Raw genomic sequence first — 18,906 nt, forward strand, 5'->3', positions numbered from 1 at the left:
CTCTAATTGTTTAGATTGCATAGGCTCTACACCTCTGAGTTTAGCCTTATGCTTTGTATGAGGCATCGAGGCAGTATGTGAAAATTCTTTTCCAAGGCAAGAGGAATGTTTTTGATGTGTTGTTCAAAGAGCGGTTATTTTGCTTCTCCCAGGAGGCAATGTTCTATTGTGGATTGAGAACTGGTTAAACATAGAAAACACAGAGTAGGGCTAAATGGTCAATTTTCTCAAAGGAGAAAGGTAAATAGTGGAGTGTCCCACTAAATGACCTAGAGGTGGGAATAATGACTTACATGATCAAATTTGCTGATGATACAAACTATTCAAAGTTGATAAATCACAAGAGGATTGTGAGAAATTGCAAGAGGACCTTGCAAGACTGGGAAACTGGGCATTCAAATGGCAGATAACATTTAATGTAGCAAGTGCAAAATGATGCACATAGGGAAAAGCAACCCAAATCATAGCTACACAAGGCCATTGGGAATCACTACCCAGGAAAAGGATCTAGGCATCATGGATATTCTCTGCTCAATGTGCAACAGTGGTCAAGAAAGAAAAAATAATTCTAAGAATTATTAGGAAAGGAATAGAAAATAGACTAGAGAATATCATAATATCTCTGTATTGCTCCATGGTGTGACTGCACCTTCAGGATTGTGTGCAATTCTGGTCAACGCATCTCAAAAAATATACAGCAAAATTAGAAAAGGTACAGAGAAAGACAATCAAAATGATAAAGGAGATGGAATGACTCCCCTATAAGGAAAGGCTAAAGAGGTTAGGGTTCTTCAGCTTGGGAAAGAGATGAATGAGGCGAGATATGATAGAAATCTGTAGAATGAGTGGAGTGGAACAGGTACATGCAAATTGATTGTTTACGCTTTCAAAAACGTACAAAGACTAGGTGATGCACAATAAAGTTACTAGGTAATACATTTAAAACAAATAGGAGAAAACATTTTTTAATCAAACATAATTAGGCTCTGGAATTTGTTGCCAGAGGATGTGGTAATAGTTATTAGTATAGCTCGGTTTAAAAAAGGTTTGGACAGGTTCCTGGAAGCAAAGTCCATAAACCATTATTAAGGTGAATTTGGGGAAAGCCACTGTGGTATCTATTGACCTTTTATGATTCTGCCCTGGATTGGCCATGGTTGGAAACAGGATACTGGGCTTGATGGACCTCTGTTCTGACCCAGTATGGAAAATCTTATGCTCTTATCTACAAAACATGGAGGTCACATGATCACCATGACAAAGCTGAATCCCAATGATGACTTTTATGTTAATGAGATAATCAGGAAGTCATTTCCGTCTTTGTGGTATACAGCAGTAGTTTTCTAGTGAGCTTTCACCTTACTGCCTTCCCTCTGAAGTACATTCTGTTTGAAAATCGAATGGATTTAGTAAATGGTTTTGAGACTAATGGAATATCCTTAAACTCATTTTCTCTTCCTTCTATCTCCCTCTTAGCACTTTCCCCTTTTGTTATTCTTTTAACCCTTTCCCTACCCATTTTCATATAAATTCCTTGTGTGTCCTGGTTTCTTTCTGAAAACCCCCTCCCTGCCCCTTCACAGTGAGTCACCTTTGGGTGCTGCTGGGTTGGGAAAAATAGGACACAGACTCGGACCAGGATTCAGGACACTGGGGGACAGCTACTGTTATAAAGCCCAGGGAGTCTCACAGTTAAAAAGAGAAAAAAAACTCCAGTCCATGACAAGGATTGTGTTCCAAACAAGAAAAAAGTTTATTCTCAAAAATAAAAGATAGTCCAAGTAGAAGTTCAGGAAAAAGTTCAGCAATACAATTCAAAGATCTCCAAATACTTTCACAGTTCTTCTGCCGGATTCTTAAAAATCTCCAGTTGTTACTCACAGTTCTTCTCAAATCTCTTCAACTCAATCCACTTTCCATCTCCCTCACAATCTCTTACTGAGGATTTTGTCTCTCTTCAGACTTTCCAAGGAAAGAAAATTGTAACCAGAGTCCAGACTTCTTCTCCTTAATTGCCTCTCAAACTGGGGCATCCCTAGGCAGAAGAGGTGGGCTGTTGGATCCTTATCCTTCTAGTTGGCCATAGCTGGACTAAAGTAGACTTCCATAGTCCTCTCCATCAGAACTCCACAGACTTTCTCTCTCTCTGGACAGAGATCTCCATTTGTGCTGCTCCTTCGCTTCTGCCTTGTGCCTAGTGGCAAGCACTTTTATATCACACTCTCAGCCCATCTCCTTTAGGGGAAAGGAGCCTCCTGTCACTTATTTTCTTAACACCCGCCCCATCGACATCCCACCACTGGAAAGTTCCACATTTTACTGAATAGTGAACCCTGGAAGGGTTTTACATTTCACTTCTTTCTCACTCTTTTTGTTTGTCTCTGGCCAGCCTTACACTAAACCTCAGCACCTCTGTCACTGAAGAACAGCCCTTACAGTGGTTCTTCACTTTCTCATAGAGGAGGGGTGCATACTGTGCCATAGATATCAACAAACTCATCATCGTGGATTTTAAAGATCAATAAGAACATTGTTGATAATTCTTAAAACTGATACAAAATGAGGTTCAGAAATATTAGTGTGTCTTGAATTTTGTAAAGTGTTATCTTGTGATTGATGACCTTACAACTGACTTGTGTATGTGAGGGAGCCATCATGACCAGGTGATTTGAAAGTTGGGCAGCAGGTGCACAGGGAGTTAGTGCGAATGCCATTAAATACAGATCACTTTTTTCATGGGTTCCTGCAAATTACTGAAGTTAAATCCATAGTCTGTCCCATCAAGGATTATCTCATGAGCTTCTGCTCACTTTCAGCAGTACCTTAATGAAACTTAAGCAAATGATATAGGTCTGGTACAGCTGTGTTATAATATCCCCTTGGTGTTATGGTTTTGCCTCCACCAGAGGCCTTCAGCTCCAGCTCCAGCTCCAGAAGCTCCTGCTCTGGCACCAGTGCAACTCAGAAGCAGGGGGGTTCCTAGAGCAGTCAAGAGCTGGAGCTGAGGATCTCTCTTGCTCAGTAGCCAGCCTGGAGCGAAAGCTAGACTACTAGAGCTGCTCCGCAGCCAGAGCTGGCAAACCCATTGTGCAAAGGGTTTTAGCTAACAAGAGCCACAAGTGCTACAGTACAATTGTTGCTGTGTGAGTCCTGGGTATTAGGGCAAAAGTAGCTGCATACATTAAAACAATACCAGAGTAGTCTACAAGGTCAGTCACAAAACATCTTATTTCTATAGGATACATGTAATGTTTCTCTTTTTTCTTCCAGAAATGGCAGAAAGGAAACTGTCTATTGAAGAAGAGGAAGCCAAGCGGATTGCGGAGTTGGGAAAGCCAATATTGGGCGAACATCCAAAACTAGAAGTAATTATAGAAGAGTCTTATGAATTCAAAGTAAGTACTTCTAGCTAGTGTGCTTTACATAAGTAACCATGGAAGGAGATGAAGTTGGGCAACAGAGGTGCATTTGAGTGGAAGAGAGATGAAGTGAATACATGGGAAGCAGTAAGAAGAACTAAGGAATTAAAGACAAGGAACATTAGATAGAAAGGAAGCTTGTGTAGAGTAATGGGGCCAATAATGGGGCCAGATTGTATTGTTGGATTTATTGTGTGCCATGTTTTTTCTCATATTAGTAGGTGTCAGGAACAGAAGTAGAACCATGTGTTGGCTGGCCGTTCTGGTGGCAGATGATAGGGACTGTAGTATAAAAATGACTAGGGATGTGAATCGGGCTTTGGACGAGTGAAAATATCGTCGATATTTTCAAAATCAACAGAAATCGGGGGCTCCCCCAAAACGATAGGAAAACCCACGATATTGATCGTGGGGGTTCTCTTATCGTTTTGGGGGAGGGCGGGAAAAACGGCACACAAAAATTAACCCTAAACCCACCTCGACCCTTTAAAACTAATCCCTTTGCTTCCCCCACCCTCCCGACCCCCCCCCAAAAAACATTTTACAGGTACCTGGTGGTCCAGTGGGGGTCCCGGGAGCGATCTCCCGCTTCCGGGCCGTCGGCTGCCACTAATCAAAATGGCGCCGATGGCCCTTTGCCCTTACCATGTGACAGGGTATCCGTGCCATTGGCTGGCCCCTGTCACATGGTAGGAGCACTGGATGACCCGCGCCATTTTTAAAGATGGTGCCGGCCATCCAGTGCTCCCTCCATGTGACAGGGGCTGGCCAATGGCATGGATACCCTGTCACATGGTAAGGGCAAAGGCCATCGGCCGTACCCCATGGTTCACTCTTGTTTACATTCTTCATTTTTGTTTTGACTAGACAGCTTCCTCCTGCTCCTTTATACTTCCAGCTCAGTCAGAACTAGGGCTGAGATCTTGTACCATGAGCCTTCATTTGCAACTACTCTGGGATCTTCCCGCTATTCTATAACCCCCTCAACATATCTGGAAGATCCCGAGTTGTGGAGCTAACAAATAAAAAGCAGCTACTCAGTTATGAACATTTTGAACTGAATGCTTAATCGTTGTCAAGCTGCTATGCTTCTGTACCCTGTGGAAGTATAGCTATCATAGAAGGTTGTACAGTATTCTGTATACTGGGAATGGCAATATTTTGGACTTTATTGGCAAATCTCTGTTGCGTTTGGTGGTCTGCGGGCCTCCCCCGCAAACTGCCACACTTCCCTCCAGCCCTGAGTCACTGTCGTCAGTCCCGACACCTCTGAAGATCACCTGGACAGACGCATGGCAGGCCACCATGTTCAGGCAGGTCTGATGCGATGCATGTCAGGACACCGTGGCTCTTCACATGACCGCCCCTAAGCTCACGTGCACCCATCATGACCAAACTTAAAAGGTCTGCAGCAGGAAATCCCTTGTGGTGCCTCGGATGACATCACAAGCATTGGCCTATAAAAGGCCATTTCTCCCTGCACCATCCATAGTGCAAGTTGCCTCAGCATTCACTGTCTTCATTCTCAAGTTCTTGTGTTCCAGTTCCTGTGGTTCATGTTTCCATCTTCATGTTCAGTTCCAGAGGTCTTTGTCTTTGTCTTCAGTGTCTGTGGTCCTTCTTCGGCTCTTCTGTGTGTTCCTCGCCTGCCGTTCTGCTCCTTGCCTTCCTGCCCTGCCTATCCATCCCTTCTTCCCTATGGAAAGATACCCAGTATTGACCTTGGCTTGACTCTCGGACCTTCCTGCTTTCCGCCTGCCACTGACCTCTCCCTGACTCTCGAACCTTCCTGCTTGCTGCCTGCCACCGACCATAATCTGCCTCCGGATTTGCCTCATCCTTTCCTGCTGCAACCCAGCAACCTCGACGGATCTCTCCACTTGCAAAGCCCCCCACCTAAAACCTGCCGGCCTCTGTACCCAAAGGCTCAACCCGAAGGGAACATGGGCTGGTATGGGCAAAGCTCCAGTTGAGCCTCTGCCTCATCCAGGTCTGCCTGCTGATGGTGGGGACCTGCAGGGATCCTCCCTGCAGGTTTCATCAACCCCACCTCAGTCTAAGGATCCACACCCATAACAAGCTCTACTATATATGAGAGGGCATTATAACAGAGAGTATGAGACATAGCAGAGGATGCAAGTCTTATACTTTCTAGGGAGAGGCTAGTCCTTTAGGTATGATTATTTCAGGACTGAGCTGTACACTTCATAACTGGAATTAGAATCACCAAGGTAAATAGAGGGGACAATTTATAACTACCTGACACCAGCAGAATCAGAAGAAGGCATACAGTTTATACATATCCCCTATCTCTCAATATTCAAAAATTTCCTATGCAGTCATGTGTGGGAATCTGCATGCTGGATGCTACGTGTTTTGAATGTTACACACAGGAGTGGTCAAACTACAGTCCTTGTGGAAACTGGTTCACTTAGGTTTTCAGGATAACTATATGTATAATACACTTAGAGGTAGATCTTTAAACAATACGCGATCGCGTACTTTTGTTGGCGCACCAGGCGCCAACAAAAGTACGCTGGATTTTATAAGATACGCGCATAGCCGCACGTATCTTATAAAATCCTGGATCGGCGCGCACAAGGCTGCCGATTTTGGGCAGCCTGTGCGCGCCGAGCTGCGCAGCCTGCCTTGTTCCCTCCGAGGCCGCTCCGAAATCGGAGCGGCCTCGGAGGGAACTTTCTTTTACCCTCCCCTCACCTTCCCCTCCCTTCCCCTACCTAACCCATCCCCCCGGCCCTATTTAAAACCCCCCCCTTACCTTTGTCCCTAGATTTACGCCTGCTAGAAGCAGACGTAAATCTACGTGCGCCAGCGGACTGCTGGCGCGCCGTCATCCAACCCGGGGGCTGGTCTGGAGGCCTCGACCACGCCCTCGGGCCGGCGCCACGCCCCTGGTCCCGCCCCCGAAAGGCCACGTCCCGCCCCCGAAACGCCGCATCGTTCGGCCCCGCCCCCGACATGCCCCCTTAAAAAAACCCCGGAACTTACGCACGTCCCGGGGCTCTGTGCGCGCCGGCGGCCTATGCAAAATAGGCGCGCCGGCACGCGAGGGCCCTGCTCGCGTAAATCCGGGCGGATTTACGCGAGCAGGGCTTTTAAAATCCGCCCGTTAGGGGTCATGTGGTGGCATTTGCCTGTTGGTGACCACATGTATCTACATGAGTGTGTGTATGCACATGCCTGCTAGTATGCACAGCTTTGTGGCTCCAGCAACTGCACAGACTGGACAGAGGAAAAGGCATTGGCCTGCAGCCTGTGTGGCTGGGAAATCAAGGGGAATCAATAGTGTAGCCAAAGGATGGTCCTGTGCAGATCACTAGATGAAACAAATGTCTGGCTAGTCAGGATAGATCAACCCACATGAATAGGAGGAGGGACACGGCACACCAATTGTGGGGAGAGACAAACGCAATGGGGCTAGGGAGGTGAATGCTGGAGTCAGACAGGGTTGGAGGGGGCAGACAAATACTCATAACTTTGCAGGTATCAGCTAATCCCTAATGAAATATATTTGCATACAATTGAAGTAGTATGTATGGAAATCTATCAAATGCATTCTCATTGGGGCAGAAGTTCCTGACTGATGTGCCACTGGGGAACCTCAGTTGTGCCACAAAATTTTGCCTGCCTGTAGAGGGAAGAAGGTCATAGCCGTCTCTCCTCCATACCCTGCCCCTGAGTCCCTTGTGCCATGGCCTCCCACCAGCAGGGAGCGTCAATGATCTGCGCTCCTTGCCTCCTGCTGCCTCTTCCTCTGCCACCCTCCTTCTGAAGTCAGAACCGTGTGGAACCCTATAGTTTCATAAGACTTGCTGGCTAGGGCCAGTGCTTCCATTAGGCAAACTAGACAGTTGCCTAGAGTGCCAGAATTTTGGGGGCAGCAAAATCCTGCCAGCACAAGGTCCAGGAGGTGCCGGCCCAGAGCCAATACCACTAAAGAATGGAGCACTGTGCTGGAGCTACTGCCACTGATAGGAGGGAGCGCTGTGCTGGAGCTGCCGCCAATAGGTAAGCTGGGAGAGGGAGTGCTTGACCAAAGCTTTCTTAGTTCACCTGAGCTGCTGCTGGCCCTACGCAGTTTGCACTTTAGACAGAAGATGGCAGAGGAAACAGCAGAAGCACTTGGAAAAAAGCTGCTCAATGGATTCCTCTTGCTGGTTGGAGGGCAGGGAGGGAAAGTGATACCAGGGGGAGTGGGAGGGATGGGAAGATGTGATGATGTTTGAGTCCTGGGAGGGAAAGGAAGTGTTGTTGCTAGTTGATGTCATAGGGAAGATGGTGATGTCAAAGGGTGGGAAGGAGAGAAGGGGAAAGTGATGAGACTAGGGGTTGCGGTAGGGAGGAGGGAAGGGAAAGTGATGATGCAAGGATGGAGCAATAGGGAAGAGAAAGTGATGATGTTGAATGGAGGGGTGGGGGTGGAGAGGGAAGGTGGTGATATTAGATGGAGAGGAGAGGGAAGGTGATGGTGATGGTGTTGAATGGAGGGATGGGGGAGGAGAGGGAAGGTGATGTGCCATAACAAAGTGACCCCAGTGTCAAGTCCTCCAAAACATAAACAAATTGGAAATCACAGCATTAGGGATATTCTGAAAACCCAAGTGGATTGGCGTCCATGAGGACTGGAGGTTTCCTATGCCTGGATCAGTTTGTGTATCAGGTAGAAGCTATCCTATGATACCTTCTTTGTTTAACATAGCACTGTTGCAGGTTTAGCAATAATTAACTTTTGACATTATTTGATTGATTTTGTACTCTATATATGCTGCATTCTGTTTTAACCTTTCGTATTTGTTTTCCATTTGCATTGGAATGATAGAACACAGTGGATAAACTGATCAAGAAGACAAACCTCGCTTTGGTTGTAGGAACACATTCATGGCGGGATCAGTTCATGGAAGCCATTACTGTCAGTGCAGGTAAGAACATGGAGCTGAAACTGGATAAGCAGACATGAAACCAGTGTGTGTTTATAGGAGGGCAAACAGATTCAGCTTTGACTGTAGCCCAGGGCAAGCTAATCAATCAGTATTAGGTATCTTGTCTTCCATGAACCCCAGTCAATATAGTTGCAAAATTGGGTGAACTCAAAGTTATCACATGGAAGAAAAATTGCCTGAACTGTATCTTTATAAATTATAATTTTAAAATTAAAGACAATGCTATAGGAATATATAGAATATGTCTTTACTCTAGAAGTAGCCAGGTAGCATCATTTTACAGTATATCTGCCCTTCCCTGTGACCTTCTTCTCTACCGCCAACTCCCAAATGTGCTTTCTACTTTGCTGCGCAAAACAGCCTTCCTGAGTTGGTGATTCATGTTCCATCTCTGGCCATATTCAAATCCTTCCTAAAATCCCACCTTTCTGATGGAGGGAGCTTTTAAGTCTTACTCTGATTTTCATTAACAGCTTTATTGATCTTAATCAATTCTACTGAAATATATTTCCTTAAGTCACTTATTTGTCTTGTGTCTGTGTTGTGACTGGATTGTAAGCTCCACATAGCAGAACCTGTTTCTTATGCGGGCCTGTACAATACTATGTATGTCAGGTAGTGCATTACAAGTGATAAATTATAGTGGTAGCATTAATATGGAAGAGTTGAGTTAGTCATGTATATGTATCCTTGCATATTCTCAGTTTGCAATCCTGTTTATCTAGTTAGATGTTTAACTTTAATCTTAAACTATACCTGTACAAGTCTTTCCTTTTGGAAAGCTTTTAAAAGCTGGATTACAATTGACTGAGATTAGAAAATGAGATTGACTTGAACTATCTGGTAATAGGTCACCATATATCCTCACCATCCTATCATATATTAGAATTATTAGATGGCTGCTTGACTTGAGGGATAGGCTAGACCACATCTGTGTTTGCTTCAGTCAGTTCATGGTTTTGCAGTCTTTCTGTTTTAAGGAAAGAAGGACTAAAAAAATATTAAAAAGCAATAAGAATTTTAAAAGCATGGATGTCTTTGCCATTTACAATATTGCTAGATTCTAGTTTGGAATTCCAGCACAGAAGTTATTAGGGTTTGCCGAAGAGCTGGTGTCAGATCCAAAGAGTACTTCCTCTGTCTCTTTGCACTCCATTTATTTATTTATTTACTTTTATATACCATGTTCGATTTTACATATCACATCGGTTTACATTTAAACAAAATTTGCAGGAACTTATGCGTTACCTTTGTCAAATACATTAAACATTTAAAAATGGGGATTGTTAACAAGGGATATAAAAGAACATGGGGAATGGCTATGGGATGCACGAAGGGATGCACAAAGGGGAGTGCCCCTTTTTCGCGCCCCTTCAGCGCGCGACGCCTGGTGTTCTGGCGCCATTTAACGTCCGTCACAGTCCTCAGTGACATCAGAGGGGGCGGGTCTCCCAATCAAGGATCACACACCGCCCCTCCCCTCTCAGTTCCAGATGGATTCTTTCACCTTATTTTCTTTCTTTCTGTCTTTCTCATCACAGTTAGTTCAGGGAGCCCACTGGTGATGGTGTGTGGCATCCCTATGCGCAGGCACCCGGTGTTCTGGCGCCGTTTAATGTCCGTCACAGTCCTCAGTGACACCATATAAGAATGGACACAGAATGAGAGAGCCTTAAGGCTACAGGATTTCATTTTAGACCTAGAACATAAGAAATTGCCATACTGGGTCAGATCAAGGGTCCATGAAGCCCAGCATGTTCCATTAAACCATGCCTTTCTATATATGACCCAGCCTTCAACACTATATCTTCCCAACCCTATGTAAGAGACCTTGGTGTAGCATTAGTCCAATAATTGAATCTAAAAAAATATATCAGCCTCATCCTCAAAGAGGGCTTTTTCAAACTTAATGTCCTAAAGAAACTTAGACCCTTCCTCCACCATCACGATTTCCGGACTGTTATCCAAGCTACCCTATCCTCAAAGCTCGACTACTGTAACACCCTCTTCCTTGGACTACCCTCCTTCACCATTAAACCCCTACAAATGTTCCAAAATGCTGTTGCCAGGGTCATCACAAACACAAGGAAATCCGATCACATCACCCCAATACTCAAAAACCTCCAATGGCTTCCCATAGCATCCCGCATTCTCTTTAAAACCCTATCCATAATACACAAATCCATCCACTCCCACAACTCCAACTGGCTTGACGAACCATTCTGCCTCACACGCTCGGATCGACCCACCAGATCAAACAACAAAGGAACTCTAACAATACCGCCCCTTAAAAGAGCCCACCTCTCCGCCACTAGGGACCGCGCCATCTCCATTGCAGGCCCCAAACAATGGAACTCCCTCCCGACTACACTCAGACTCGAACCGTGTTACTCTAAATTCAGAAAGAAACTAAAGACCTGGCTATTCCGACAAGCTTACCCTGAATAGTCTGCTCTCTTATCCTCCCACCCTTTACACTTGCATATATATGCATCTAATAAGGTCTTCTCCATCAAGTTTAGAAACCGCCCTGCAATTTCTCAAGACCCGTGTACTCAATTCCCCCATTATCCCCTGTATATAAGTTCATCTTTGCATATAGCTTTATTGTTTAACGTTTACTGCTACTGTGTTTTGCACTTTCTGTACTTCTGTATTTATTCTCAGTTATTATCTCCCCTCCCCCTACCCCTGTTCATTGTACTTTCAATCTTTCAGTTGTAATGTAAACCGGTATGATGTTTGCACACTAATGCCGGTATATAAAAATCTTAAATAAATAAATGTTCTGTGATTTTGTTCTATAGATCACTTTCCACTACTTTTCCTGGCACTGAAGTCAGGCTAACTGGTCTGTAGTTTCCCAGATCGCCCCTGGAGCCCTTTTTAAATATTGGGGTTACATTAGCCACCCTCCAGTCTTCAGGTGGTACAATGGATGATTTTAATGAAGGTGACACATTGTTACTAATAGATCTGACATTTCTTTAGCTAAATACTGAAATGCCTTAAAGAAGGCTCAAGTTATTTTCCTAACCAATAAATTCTAACTAAATAGTTTAGCCCTATCTAGATAGCTAGGCTTCATGTTTGTTAGAGCATTTTTAACTGGCACTGATGTGCTAACTCCCATGATGCTGTGGGATTCATAGTCGCAGTTTTCTTTCAGAGGAACAAAACTTCAGTTCCAGAATGTTTTAAGGGATAGGAATTAAGAATCACAGAGTGAGACAAAAATATTTTGCCAATGAACATCTGTTCCACTAGAGAAAATTTGATAAGCCATCTGTGAGCAGTGGAAATGTTATAAGCAACACACCCAGTGGTAATTTTTCTTTAAAAAAAAAAAATGTACCTGTGCTTGGCCAGTACCAGCCTCTACTTTTCACTCCAGCTGCAGTGGAGAAAGAGAAACAAGTTCAAAGAGGCTCCAGGATAGCGACAAAAGGTTACAGGTCTGTGAGCTGAGGTGACCCGGCAGAAAAATCATCTCTGAACCTACCCTTCTCTCTCTCAAGAGCATCAGCAAGAAGAGAAGTGATAGGGACAAAAGAAAAGGTGGAGAAATAAAGCTCAACCTCGGGATACTGCAGGCCTTGGGGTAGCCAGGTTAGTAGTGGCAGGCCTCAACCTCCCAGAAACCAACGGGGTCAATGCTGGCAGGTCGGCGATGGAACAAGGCCACAGAGACTTATGAGGCCATATATTTGAGCAAGAATCTCACTTATTTTGGCAGCTGTTTTAAATTGTTCCAGAGCTTTGTGTTAAGTCATTGGGGGGGGGGGGCGCAGGGAATTGAATTTGATTGTCAAAACTTTATCCGGCTAACTTTAGGACAGCTCTTTGGCCTGACCAGACTTAGTCGGCTAAGTCTGAATATTGGAGTTAACCAGATAACTTAGCTGGCTAACTCAGCTCCTCCCAGTTACACCCCTAGAACACCCCTAACGTTTTTGAGTTATCCGGCTAAATGCTTTTGAATATGGACCTCAATGTTTTCAATAATCTTCAAAAATCTAATAAATCCTTCATTTCTATCAGTTCTGGAGGAAATAAATTCCAAATTTATGGAGCCACAACTGAGAATATCCAGGAGCGGTGCTTCTCTAATTTAACTTTTTTTATATGAAGGTACCACCAATAGCCCCAACCAAGAAGAATGAGTGACTGATTCAGAACACATTTCTCAATTTTCCTCAACAAATATTGAGGTGTCTGATTGTGAAAATTCTTGAAAAGCAAGACTAACAACTTAAGCTGAAAATGGTGATGCACTGGGAGCCAGTGTAGCTCTCGAAGCTTCGGATTCACATGACCATTCATTTTAAGGTCTCCAATTAACCTAGTCGCTGTGTTCTGGAAGAGCTGCAGCTGAGTTGACTATTTTTGGAACAATAATAAAGTCCTTCACAGAGGATTAATAATATTTAATTGTCTTCCTGTATTGAACCACTCTTCAAGCAAGCAAATAAGATTGTCCAGAAATTGCAATTTTTGTAAGGTTTTTAACTGCTGATAGATTTTATGTATTATAAATTTTAATAATTATGTTCTAGCAGTGTAGGAACACTTATTTATGCTGTTATTTATTTGATGCTTTATATTGTTGTATGATTAATTGTCCGACAGGTAATAGCAATTGAAGGAACATTTGCAGTTTAGAAAGCATGTTAAAGCATGACTTTTCTAAGACATGTACTCCGATAATGGTTTAAGGGATGTGCTGATGTAAAGATGTAATTAAGAATCTCCAGATCATATAGTTGTGGCATTATTTATTTATTTATTTATTTATTTTTAACTTTTATATACCGACATTCTTGCATTAAATGCAAATCATGCCGGTTTACAGTGAAACAGAAAAAGCAGGAAAAAATTCCTTAGTCGAATACAATGAAACAGCTTAGTTAACAAAGGAAACATAAAAATAAATTTTTACATATACACAAAGGTTTGCACGAAGGGGTGCATAAAGGGGAGAGCACTTTTGTCGCGCGCCTTTGGCGCGCGACGCCTGGTGTTAAGGCTGTCTTAACTGTCCGATGTTAGTGACAAATGGTCCATGCATAAGCTCTATGGAAACCTTACTAAACCTCTACCTATATAAAATGATTGGCTTTATTTCTTTGCGTAGTAGAATAGGTCTCTTGGGTTTCTGCCTCTAAGCCAGGGGTAGGCAACTCCAGTCCTTGAATCCTGCAAACAGGTCTGGATGTCCACATCCACAATGAAAATGCGTGACATGTATTTGCATACAGTAAAGGCAATGCATGAAAACCTATCTCATGCATATTCATTGTGGATATCCTGAAAACCCAAACCTGTTTGAAGCACTCAAGAGCTGAAGTTGCTCTAAGCCTTGATGATGTCAACAGTGACATCCAAAGGTATAAAGGCTGAGATTTGGAGTGAGCACATGCCCCTTTTTTCAGTTTTGTTCTGTCTGCTTTCTATCTGTTTGTGCTCCCTGGTGCAGAAACCAGTGAAGGCAACATTTTTCCATAGAGAGAGTAATAATAAAATTCTATTCCTAGTTTTAAGGCCTAACATCTTTTTAGAAGAGCCCCAGGGAAGAATCATGGGGTCAACAGAGAGAACAGTCTGCCTATTGAAGGCTCATCATTTTTCTCAGCCTCTGATCTTCCTTCAGATGAACTGGCAGGATTTTGTCTGAAATTAATTATATTTTTGTTGAAGGATCTATTGTGCTGGTAATGTTATTTTGGTTTTGCTACTCACTGCCTATTTAGTGTGGAAGCCTGTGGAAACTGAACTTGTTATGAAACCCCATTGTGTTTAATATATTTTGGCATTATTGGAACCATCAATCCAAAGTGTGGACTGAGCTCTTTGTTCCAGGGAATGGGTTCGCCTGAGGTAGAAGTGTCCATAAACTAGGGTCAGCCTGAAGAAGCCATTTCACTTAAGGGTGGGGAGGGGAGTTCAACCACAGAGGGAAAGTTTCTCTTTCTAGTAAAGACCAAGCTCTGATCTTGATCCACTACATCATTTGCTAGACCAGTGGTTCTCAACAGATGTGTCAGGACACACTAGTGCAGGGTTGGCCAGCTCCAGTCCTCGAGAGCCACAAACAAGCCAGGTTTTCAGGATATCCACAGTGAATATATATGAGATAGATTTGCATGCATATTCATTATGGATATCCTGAAAAACTGCCCAGTTTGTAGCTCTCAAGAACCTGAGCTGGCCACCTCTGCATTAGTGTGTCAAAAGGTCCCGGTAGGTGTGTTGCAGGGCCAGCAGAGATTGTTTTCTCTCCTCATCAGTCTGGGCAGGAATTGACTGACTTCTCCTTTATTGGACATGACAGGAGGCTGCTCTTCCTGGTCCAGTAGGAGGCTGTTCTCTTCTCCTTCACCCAACTCCTGCTTGTTTAGGATCAGCAGGATACCAACTCTATCTCCCCCGCCAGGCCTGGGCATGAGGCTGCTGATGCTGTATTCACACCATGGGACCCAGAAGTGACAGACAGCAAGAGCAGGAGGAAGAGAGATGCATGCTTTACACCCACAGATCCACTGTTACCACTGCATCCTCCTCTTCCTCCTCTCCTCAAAGCTTTTTGCTATCATCTGCTGTTGGTAAGGAGAAAGAGACTCTGGACCGTACTGAAGATTTTTTGCTGGCTGCAAAGCAGAAGGAGGGGAGAAATGTGGATACTACTAGGAAGGGAGCAGTGGGGGAGAAAGGGGATCATGAGTTTGCTGAGTGGGGTAAGTGGAAAGTGGGTCTGAGCAGATTGCTGGGCATGAAGGAGAGGGGTGTGGATGCTGTAAGGCAAGGGGAGGGATAGGGAAGAGAGAAGGGGTGTACTGCTGTTGGGGAGGGGGAGGAGTGGGGAAGAGAGAGGGGTCTGGGTGCTGTCAGGTGGAGGGAAGGAGGTGGGAGGAGTTCAAGAGTATGTTGGGTAGGATGGTGTGGGGAGATAGGGAATCAGGTGTCTACTGGGTAGGAAGGGATGAGATAAAGGAGACTGGAATTGCTGGGCAGGAGTGATGGAAGTGTAGTGCTGCTGTACAGGGGGGAGAAATAGAGATGGGGAGAGGGGAGGTCAGGGATGCTGAGCAGGATAGGGTAAGCGAGATGTGGTCAGGGGTTTGCTGGGCAGGGAGGGGGAGAGGGAAATGGCAGTGAGAGTTGAGCGAGGAGGGAGGGAGCATGGGAAACAGGATGCTGGAGGGTGTGGGGAAAGCTGGACAGGGGCATGTGAGGGGATGATTGAAAGGGAGTAACTGGAAGAAGTAAGGGGGCATGGAGGGGGAGTGACAGGGGCACAAAAGCCATAATATGTCAGTTTTGGGAATGTGCATTTCTTCTGTCTTTGTACTTTGCTTAGTGTAAGAGGAAATGTATTTCCGTTTCTAATTCAGTTTTGTACTGAAGGCAGAGTGGCTTTTAGTCTCTGCATTTGTAATTTGTGGTCTTTTAATCTGTATTTGGTGAAGGTCAGTCTGTCTGTGTTCTGTGTGTGTAACTGAGGTGACATCCTTTATTAGCAAGTAGGGATTATTTGGTTTGTTTTCTCAATATGATATTGTTGCCAGTTCATAGATAGGGCTATTACTGTTTAAGTACTTGAAGGTTTGCTACACATGTGCTAAGTGTTTTCTTTTTTAGGTTTTGTATTATTTTGTAAAGAGCCTGGTAGTAGAGGGAATTTGTGTTGCTGTTACTGAGATGAAAGCAGAATCAGATATCTTTTTTTAATATGGTTGAGCTATACAGGGAAATATCTTGATTCTGCTCTGCACCCATTGTTGGCAGTTGGGGGTTTCCTGTGGATGCAGAGTATGACGGTAACTTTCAAACTGGTACATGTACATTGGCGCGCGCCAAGATACACAGCCATTGTATAACTTACACGCGTATATGCACGCATGTTATAAAGTAGCTTGACTACGCACATATGTTCGCACCTATGCATGTAAATCCCGCTTCTACCTTGTAAGTCAGAGAATTTTAAAAGGGGCACATGTCCACGCCATTGCCAGTTTCATCAGTTCATTCACCAGTTCGGCCAGTTAACAGCTAGGTCCTCCAAGAGTAGCAAATCACCTGGACCAGATTGTATACATCCCAAAGTGCCAAAAGAACTGAGAAATGAAATTGCGGATCTGCTATTGGAAATTTGTAAACTATCAATAACATCATCTATGGTACCTGAAAACTGGAGGGTTACCAGTGTAACGCCGATTTTTAAAAAGGGATCAAGGGGCGATCCAGGAAATTACAGACCAGTGAGTCTGACGTTTGTGCTAGGCAAAATGGTAGAAACTATCATAAAGAACAACATTACTGAACATATAGATAAGCATAGTTTAATAGGTCAAAGCCAACATGGATTTAGCCAAGGGAAGTCTTGCCTCACAAATTTGCTACTTTTTTTGAGGGTGTAAATAAACATGTGGATAAAGGTCAGCCAACTGATATGGTGTATCTGGATTTCCAGAAAGCATTTGACAAAGTCCCTTATGAGAGACTTGTTAGGAAATTAAAAAGTCATGGGATAGGTGGCAGTGTCCTATTGTGGATTGCCAACTGGTTAAAAGATAGGAAACAGTGAGTAGGGCTAAGTGGTGAATTGTCCCAATGGTGAAAGATGAATAGTGGAGTGCCCCAGAGATCTGTTCTGGGACCACTACTTTTTAATTTATTTATAAATGACCTGGAAATGGGAACAACAAGGTAATCAAATTTGCAGATGACACAAAATTATTCAAAATTGTTAAATTGCAAGAGGATTGTGAGAAATTGCAAAACTGGGAGACTGGAATGCAAATGGCAAATGAAATTTAATGTGGACAAGTGCAAAGTGATGCACTTAGGGAAAAGTAACCCAAATTATAGCTACATAATGCAAGGTTCCACATTAGGAGTCACTACTCAGGAAAAGGATCTAGGTGTCATCAATGAAAAAATGCTAGGGATTATTAGGAAAGGAATGGAGATCAAAACAGAGAATATCATAATGCCTCTGTGTCTCTTCATAGTGCGACCTCATCGTGAGTATTGTAATCAGTTCAGGTCACCACATCTCAAGAAAAAGATTAGCAGAATTAGAAAAGGTACAGAGAAGTGCGACCAAGATGATAAAGGGGATCAAACAATTCCTCTATGAAGAAAGGCTAAAGAGGTTAGCACTCTTTAGCTTGGAGAAGAGATGGCTAAGGGGAGATATGATAGAGGTCTATAAAATAATGAGAGAACTGGAAGAAATAAACATTAATCAGTTGATACATTTAAAACTAATAAGAGAAAATGTTTTTTTCTGAACACACAATTAAACTTTGGAATTCGTTGCCAGAGGTTGTGGTGAAAGCTATTTTAAAAAGGCTTGAACGTTCCAGGAAGAAAAATCCATTAACCATTATTAAGGTGGAGTTGCAGAAACCCATTGCTTATTCTTGGGATAAGCAGCTTAGAATCTATCTACCTCTACTTGGGATCCTGCCAAGTACTTGTGACTTGGATTGGTCACTGTTGGAAACCGGATACTGAGCTTGATGGACCCTTGGTCTGACCCAGTATGGCAAGTCTTAAGCTCTCCTGGTTTGATATTTTTTATTTATTTATTTTATTTAAACAGTTTTTATATACCGTTGATTAGACAAAAGTCCATCTCTATGGTTCACATTCTATGCATCAATTAACATAAAGAGAAAGGAAAAAAATTACAATTTCTCATAAATATAAAAATCACTAAAAACAATAATTATTTATAATAGAAATAAAAGTTCTAAAATTGCCATCTAAATATGAATTATAAAATCCCAAGAGTATATAAAAATTATAAATTACAGATAAAGCTAAAAACAAATTAAAAAGTAAAGATAGATAAGATAAAAGGAGAAGCCCTCAAAGAGATTCCAATTGCTTACATGGGACCGCTACCATTTATTCTGCATCAAATGCTCGATGGAATAACCATGTTTTCAGATCTTTCCTAAATTTCTTCTTGTCTTGCTGTAATCTCAGGTCAGTGGGCATTTCATTCCAGTATTTAGGGCCCGCAATTGATAGCGCTCGCTCCCTAACTTCACATAAATGGGCAGATTTAATATTCGCGATCACGAGGAGACCTTTGTTTGATCTCAAATTACGTTGTGGTACGTGTAATCTTATTGCTGCGTTCAGCCAGTCTGTCCTTTCTCCATACAGAATCTTGTGAATGAATCATAAAACTTTAAAAATTATCCTCTGTTCAATCGGAGCCAATGTAGTTCTCTCAAAATCGGAGTAATATGGTCCCTCTTTCTTGTATTTGTTAATATACGTGCAGCAGTATTTTGTAAAATCTGCAAAGGCCGTAAAGTACTTTTTGGCAAACCCAGCAACATTGCGTTACAGTAATCTAGTCCCGTAAATGTCAGTGCCTGATAGCCTACACTCCTCCCAGTTACCCCAGACCCTTTAAACCCATGGCTCTTTCTGTATATTTTTTAACTTACACCCTAGCAGAAGTAGACTTACATGCCACTAGACCTGGGCGTATATCTAGTCGCATA

General features: G+C 43.3%; 1 protein-coding gene across 15 annotated transcripts in view; it reads left to right on the forward strand.

The window, feature by feature from the left end:
- SLC8A3 (solute carrier family 8 member A3) overlaps positions 1-18,906 on the forward strand; it is a 476,729-nt gene that overhangs the window by 432,265 nt on the left and 25,558 nt on the right. For all 15 annotated transcript variants that reach the window (XM_029598768.1, XM_029598770.1, XM_029598769.1 and 12 more), the window contains 2 exons: positions 3,271-3,395; positions 8,260-8,359. In XM_029598768.1, coding sequence (XP_029454628.1) covers positions 3,271-3,395; positions 8,260-8,359 — 225 coding nt within the window. The remainder of the gene's footprint in view (positions 1-3,270; positions 3,396-8,259; positions 8,360-18,906) is intronic.

This window comes from Rhinatrema bivittatum, chromosome 4 (genome assembly GCF_901001135.1).
Source record: "Rhinatrema bivittatum chromosome 4, aRhiBiv1.1, whole genome shotgun sequence".
Taxonomy (NCBI): Eukaryota; Metazoa; Chordata; class Amphibia; order Gymnophiona; family Rhinatrematidae; genus Rhinatrema; species Rhinatrema bivittatum.